The sequence below is a fragment of the Condylura cristata genome, unplaced genomic scaffold, assembly GCF_000260355.1.
Source record: "Condylura cristata isolate star-nosed mole 26May11 unplaced genomic scaffold, ConCri1.0 scaffold00004, whole genome shotgun sequence".
Taxonomy (NCBI): Eukaryota; Metazoa; Chordata; class Mammalia; order Eulipotyphla; family Talpidae; genus Condylura; species Condylura cristata.
The window spans coordinates 30654858-30661920 of NW_004567105.1; the positions used below are offsets into that span (position 1 = coordinate 30654858).

The window sequence follows — 7063 nt, forward strand, 5'->3', positions numbered from 1 at the left end:
GTTAAATAAATTAATGTATGTCTGGATCATCACCTGTTAACATAGCTTCCTGAAAGAGTTAATGAGGCAAGATATACAGATTTCTGCCCATTGCAGAAATCCTTGACTAAGAAACTTGTTATATATATTTTTCTGTGAGTTGTATATATACATCTGCATAAAGTTACATGAGGATGGCAACAAATCCTGAATGGGCACAGCATTAAGATGGCTTATCTGGAAGGGGAATTGCGGTAGGTTAGGAAGATAAATAAAAATATGAAAAGATCAGTGGAGGAAAAGCCAGTATGAAAGATAATGGTCACGTGCATGCCAAATTACCTGTATAGAAACAAAGAAATTTTTTTTATTTTTTTATTTTACAAAAGTTTATTTTTACATCATTTTGTACATTTTTTCCCCCATCTCAATTGTAATCCCCGCGGGTTTCCCATCACCAAGTCACCCGTGTGCCATCACCATAATCCCGTGCATTTCCTTCCCCACCCCCCGTTTTTGATCCCATTCCCCACTCCACCCCCACAAAATGTCTCTGGTATATGGTTGTTCATTATTTTTGTTATTTTCTCGCCTGGTCCATTATGCTCCTGCTATGAGTGAAACCATCCGGTATTTTTCGCAAAGAAATTTTTGAAAAAATAAGAAACCATTAAAAGAAAAACTCTCCCCTCTTTTAGGTTTTCCATAGATTCAGACAAAGGGGACTCTGAAAACTGGAAAAAAAATCAGATCATCGTGGAAAAACTGAAACCTGAGGTTTGGCCAAAGACCTTTATGAGTCTAAGGTTTCAGTGTTAAGATCAAGACAAGCAGGTTGTGTTCCATCATTTCAGGATACTGGTGCCACCAAGTGGTGTCTGGAGCAATTGTTGGTGGCATTTTATTATCCTGCCAGTGAAACCTCTTGCCCTACCTAGGGATTCCATGGGAGAGAGCAGTGTGTGGAGGGCACCAGCCAGTTCTCCTAGGGAGGAAGCACACACCGGGGGCCCTGACCCTCCCGGGGACAGGAAGCATGACAATGAGCAGTGTGCAAACAACTCCTGCCCTAGAACCTGAGCTTCCCTTGGTTTCTCCTGCCGGCAGGGGCCTGGCTGTCCCTGTCCAGTGTTTCTCCTGGGCTCCCAGCGGCTCTGACTTTGGAGCATACACTTTTTTTTTTTAGATTTTTAAAAATTTATTTATGCACACAGAACAGGGGTACAGGCCAGAGGTGCAGGGGCAGTGAGAGGATTCACCAGAGACAGAGTGGGGAGCAGAACAGGCAGAAGGGTGAAGTACACTGCTGAGGGGAGCAGGGGGCGGGCCGGAAGGGGTCTGTCATGCCATGTAGGTCTACTGCAGGGCTGGGGTTCAAACTCGCACTGAAGCTGCGGCGACTAACTTGCAGTGTTCCACTCTAACCCACTGTGCCACAGCGAGGGCCCATACACACTTAAAAAAAAGTTTTATTTACATATATTTTGCATCATTCTTCCTGTTTGCACAATGTATGCTTTCTTCTCTCAGGTGTAGTCCTTGTAAAACTGCTACCATCATTCCCCCGCACACCATCACCACGGTGCCTTGTGGAGCACTTTTCGTGGGATGTGTCAATTTGCCATTTAGTCCCAGGTAACCTCGGTTGTCCCAGTGTAATTGATGAGCGTTTTCTTACTCTCAAAAGTGCTCTGGTAAGGATAATACATTATGTGGCCACCCTTCCTCTTCACACCTTTGTTCCCTCGTCTCTAGTAAATGGAATAAATGCGATAGCAGAGCATAGGCATGAGAAAAGAGCTTTCTGTTTGAACATTCAAAAACCAAATGTAAATTACTTGGAATTTAGCACTCTACTTAAAATATATCTTCTGCTGTTACTTATATGAAAAATGGAGTTTTTGTTTTATTTATGCTCTAGTATAAAAATTGACCTTTGAGTTCTCGGAGTAGCTTTTTCTGTTTTTCACAGATAAGAAAAAAACAATTTGGGACCTGATACATACTGTATTCATCATGATATCCAATGAGGAGAATATTCAACCAGGTAATTAATACATATTAGGTTAAAACTAAAAGAATTAAGGTGGTCTAAACACTTATAAGATCCTTCAGTATACAATGTCCTATCTTATCTACCCAGGTTTTAGTACAGTAGCATCATTGAGTGGTCTCTGCCAGTTCAGAAAACTGAAATTTGAGTACTGCATATTGGGATCAGTATTTTTCACTTCAGCCTGCTATATTTTTGTTGTATTAAAAGGTTGAATATGTACTATTTGAATACTTTGTCCTTAACTCACCATTAACAGAACACATTGGGTGTTCCTTTCCTGCACCCACTTTGATCCCAATCAGAAAAGAATTTGAGTTCACACACCCATTTTTTCCTTACCTGATGCTTTATATATATATAATAGCTTATTTTTACATCATTTTGTACATTTTTTTCATCTCAGTTGTAATCCCAATGGGCTTCCCATCACCAAACCCTGATGCTTTTTAATAACTACTAGTTAAATACATTTTCAAGACAACTACAGTCTGAGTTCTTGCACGAAAGGGATTTTGTACTTGCCAACCTGTACAGATTTGGTGTTGTGACCTCATTACTACCGCATCACTAAATAGCTATTCATCAAATGCATGTATTCTTCAGCATATGTGCAGCTCCTTCTGGAGCTTTGTCTTATGGTCTAGACTTGAGTCATCTAAACTCCAGAAAGCTCAAGAGCAACTTAAGCTATTCTTTAGTTGAAAGTGATCCTTTTATCATCGTCTACTTATCTCTAATGTGTCTCCCCAGGTTGAAGATTGTATATGTATCCATATATACATATGCAAGTATACATGTTCTTATATGTACAGGCACACATAGATAGGCACACATACAAACACACACACTCACATAGAAGGCAACTTTAATTTGATGGACTTGAATAAACAGTCCTGTTATTTTTTAATGTAACCATTTAATGATACTTTTTACCTAATATCATCCTATATCATCAGAAGTAGAATCAAGTTTTTAAATAGGATCCTGCATTAATACACATCCTGTATTAAGGTACTTGGTTTTGTTATCTTGTTAGCTGTTGACTTTTCTTTATATATTTCCCCTTTTTTTTCTCCAAATGTTTTTAATGGATCTACATAGTTTAGATACAAGAGTAAGTTGTTTATGCCTCATGTTTGTAAGGATGGTCCAGACTGTGAAACATTCTGGAATTTCTTCCAGGGCAAGAACTGCATATAATTTAGTATGCAGGCTCTGCATCTGACTGCCTGGGTTTGAATCACAGCTCTCTTGTTTACCAGCTTTGTGACTTTGGAAAAATAGGGTAACCTCTCTGTCTCAGATTACTTTAGCTGTCGAGTGGACATAATGATTTATCTCCTGGATTTTAAGTTAATTTTTAACAGATTTATTGAAATGTAACTCACATACCATAAAAATCGATCCTTATAAAGTGTACAAGTTAGTGTTCTCTAGTATTTTTATAGATTTATATAATCATTCTCACATCTTTATCACCCCAAAAGGAAGCCCCAAACCCACTAGTAATCACTCCCATTCCAATTCACAGGATTTTATAAAGATTAAATGAAATACATGAAAAGCACATAATATAAGAGTTATATAAGTATTTTCTGTTATTGCTATTCATGACGTTGCTCTCAATATCTTTAAGATTGTCTTTGTTTCCTCAATACACTGCCTGGTGCTTGTTAGATCCTTGTTGAATAAGTAAAACAAAGAGAGTGGAAGCATCACTGTTTTTTCAGCATTCTAAATAATGATGCCTCAAGAGCCCTGCAGGAGCCTGCTTACCTAGGCAGAGGGGCGGGTTTAGGTCTGCTATATGAAAATGAGGCTTTTAATCCAATTCTGGTTGGTGGAAAGTTTGTCAAGAAGAAGTTGATCAAATTTTATTGATAGGGCTGTCCCTGGTGGTGCAACGGGTTAAAGCATAGCATTATGAAGCTCTCCGAAGCCACTGCAGCATGAGTTCAATCCCCAGCCAGGGAGGTGACCCACATAGCACGGCAGACCTCTCCTGACCTACCCACTGCTCCCTTCAGCAGTGTACTTTGTCCATCTGCCTGTTTTGCTCCCCGCTCTGTTTCTGGTGAATCCTCTCACCCATCACACCTCTGACCTGTACCCCAGTTCTGTAAGCATAAATAAAATAAATCTTTAAAAAATATATATATTGATGGGATATTGCTTGCTAGTGTGGTTTCATTTCTTCTTTGCTGTGAGGCCCCCGCACATGTCCCAGCACTTCTGGCTGCCTATAGATGCCTGGGACCTGACTGTCAACCTACCCAGCTGTTTGGCTGTTACCCAAATATTTTTTTCTTTAACGAGGATGATGTACAAACTCCTTGCCAGAACACATAATGGTCCCATGAGTCTCTTTTTGCCCATGGAATATACATCCTCAGCTCCCGTGAGAATCAATGAGAAGCACCTCACTTATGGCTTAGCAACAGGCAGCAAACAAAATGGTCCTTATTCTTCCTTGATGTCAACAATTATGGGAATCATCTCTTTAATATTAGTGTTTAACAATGGTGACATCCAAAGAATACATGCATAATTCAACACATATGAATAAAAATGAAGCAGAAACTACCCATATCTCAACCTCTGCAGTTCTTGGAAACTGCAGAAGTGTTCTATTCCTCTTGCTAAGTTAAGCCCGTTTCCTCCTTAAAATTTTCAATTTTGTGTAAAAAGAAGGAAGGATTGAAATTAATCAAAGATGATTTGTTTCAGGCACACGTTGTTCCTGTTCCTGACACACATTGTAGTTTAAGGAACTCTTAAAAACATTGTTCGTGTTCTTCTGTCACTAGGTTCTTTTAGGTCTCTTAGATGCTTTCAAAGAAGTGCTTAGTTATTGTTTTCTTTGCTTTTATGTTATCAACACCTGTTTAGTAAATTGTTTTCTTCCTTTCCTGGTTCTCTTTGGTTTATGTTGGTAAATGTTTGTTTCTGCTGACTGCAACCAAAGAAATCGGACACAAAAGTCCTTCCTGACTTGATCCAAGAGCCCATTTCTCACTTAGATTGCTAGAGTGGATACGCTTTCTCACGGCCCTTTTCAGCAGTCTCTTTCTCTTATCTGCCATTCAGTTTATGGGCTGTTGCCAAACCATGACAACTGAACTTCTTTTTGTTGGTGTCTCCCTTCTGGAGTCTCATCTCTATCTTTCAGGCTCATTCTTACTGAATTAGGTTGTTCGCGTTTATTTTAGTGGGCTTCATGAATTCTTCCTCCCAAAGCAGAACTGTGGCCATGGATGAATAGTTGTTCATGACCATGGTAAATTTATGTGATTTTAGGCAAGTTCGGATATTAATAAAAATCAACGTGGGAACAGTGCTGTGCTGCATCAGGGCCTGTGTACTTGGTGGTAATGTGTCAGTGTATAAAAAAGGTCCATGTTTGTTTGAGTACCTGCTCTTCCTGACACAAAGTTTGGCCACAGACTGTTTCACTGATAATGCTTTCTTTTCTTTCTCTGCATCATGATTTACCTGTCTTTGAGTGTGAACTACTTTTTTTTTTTTTTAAGATTTATTTATTTATTTACAGAACTGGGGTACAGGCCAGAGGTGCAGGGGTGGTGAGAGGATTCACCAGAGACAGAGTGGGGAGCAGAACAGGCTGACGGACGAAGTAACACTGCTGAGGGGAGCAGTGGGCAGGTCAGGAGAGGTCTACTGTGCCATGTGGGTCACCTCCAGGGCAGGGAAGGAACTCATGCTGAAGTGGCTTTAGCTTCTTAGTGCTGTGCTTTAGCCACCAGGGAGGGCCAATTGTGAGCTACTTTTGAAGAATATATAGAAACAAAACAAAGAAATGGAAGAAATTTAACTAAAACACACCCTAGAGAATGTCACTGCAAAATTGAGGCTACTAGAAAGGGAGAGAAGGTGGGTGTGGGAGGGACCCAGAGGTCTATGGTAAAGTACCATGGGTGCTTTAGTGTGGAATGACGGTGGCAGACCTATCCTCTGAAATTGCATATAGTGTTGTAAACCAGTATTATGTTGATTAAAACAAAGAGAGAATGAGATTAACATAATCCAGTCTCTTACATGAGATAGGCCTCATGTAATTCATGATAGCAGGCCTCATGAAATCTTCCCCCAAAGCAGAACTGTGGCCATGATAAATAATTTCTGGGAAGCCCGCTCTGTGCCTCTGTGCCAGGTGCTGTCTCAGCCCTCTCATAGGCAGCTTGTCCTGGAATGCTCACCATCTGTGGGTGAGAATTCCTACCCAAGGCTTAAAGAGGAGGATTCTACAGTTTGGGGAGTGGACATGTCATAACTGTTAGATAGTTGAGCAGGAACTCCAATTTGGCCCTTTCTATTCTAAAGGTTATTTTGTTCCTAGTGTCAACATTTGTTTTTAAAGGCATTTTCAATTGATCTCCCACTTTATTAGTGGCAACATGGCGATCAAAGTGTATTTTAAAGAACTGAATTTCTTGAGCTTTGTTCCTCCCAAAAAATATTAGTGAAACAAATGGTAGGAATTCATGCCAAACTGAAATTGGGATTATTCCTCTTATGTATTTTTCTTGCACATGGTTGATTAACCATTGCAACTGTTACATTAGGGTTGAATAACCAGTGTATTCTGGCTACAAATGTGAAAAAGTATAAGCAAAAGAATCTGCAGGGTAGTTGGTTCAGGATATCATTCCACTACAGGTTTTATTATAGCTTATTTCGAATGAAAATGGATCCTTCATACCTTCTCAATTAACTTTAGCTTTCTTACTAGAGTACAGTTGATCTTCCTGTTTAATGTTAGTTTTTATTAACACAGGAAGAACACCTGGATCAGATTTCTGTGCTATAAGCGTTGTGTAGGTAAAAAGCTCTAGCTGCCAAGCAATAAGTATGATGGAATGAAGGACAAAGACCCAGAGTCTGAGCTATGAGACTGGCAAAATCTGGGTATTTTCTACCGGATGGTTTCACTCATAGCAGGAGTATAATGGACCAGGCGAGAAAATAACAAAAATAATGAACAACCATAGACCAGAGACATTCTGTGGG

The 7063-nt window shown here is 39.8% G+C and overlaps 1 protein-coding gene across 1 annotated transcript in view; it reads left to right on the forward strand.

Annotated features, from left to right (window-relative positions):
- Positions 1-207: 207 nt before the first annotated feature.
- Positions 208-7063, forward strand: part of TSPAN8 (tetraspanin 8) — a 65592-nt gene continuing 58736 nt past the window's right edge. Inside the window, exons 1-3 of the mRNA XM_004676510.1 lie at positions 208-233; positions 1510-1614; positions 4352-4433. Of these exons, the coding sequence (XP_004676567.1) occupies positions 208-233; positions 1510-1614; positions 4352-4433 (213 nt within the window). The remainder of the gene's footprint in view (positions 234-1509; positions 1615-4351; positions 4434-7063) is intronic.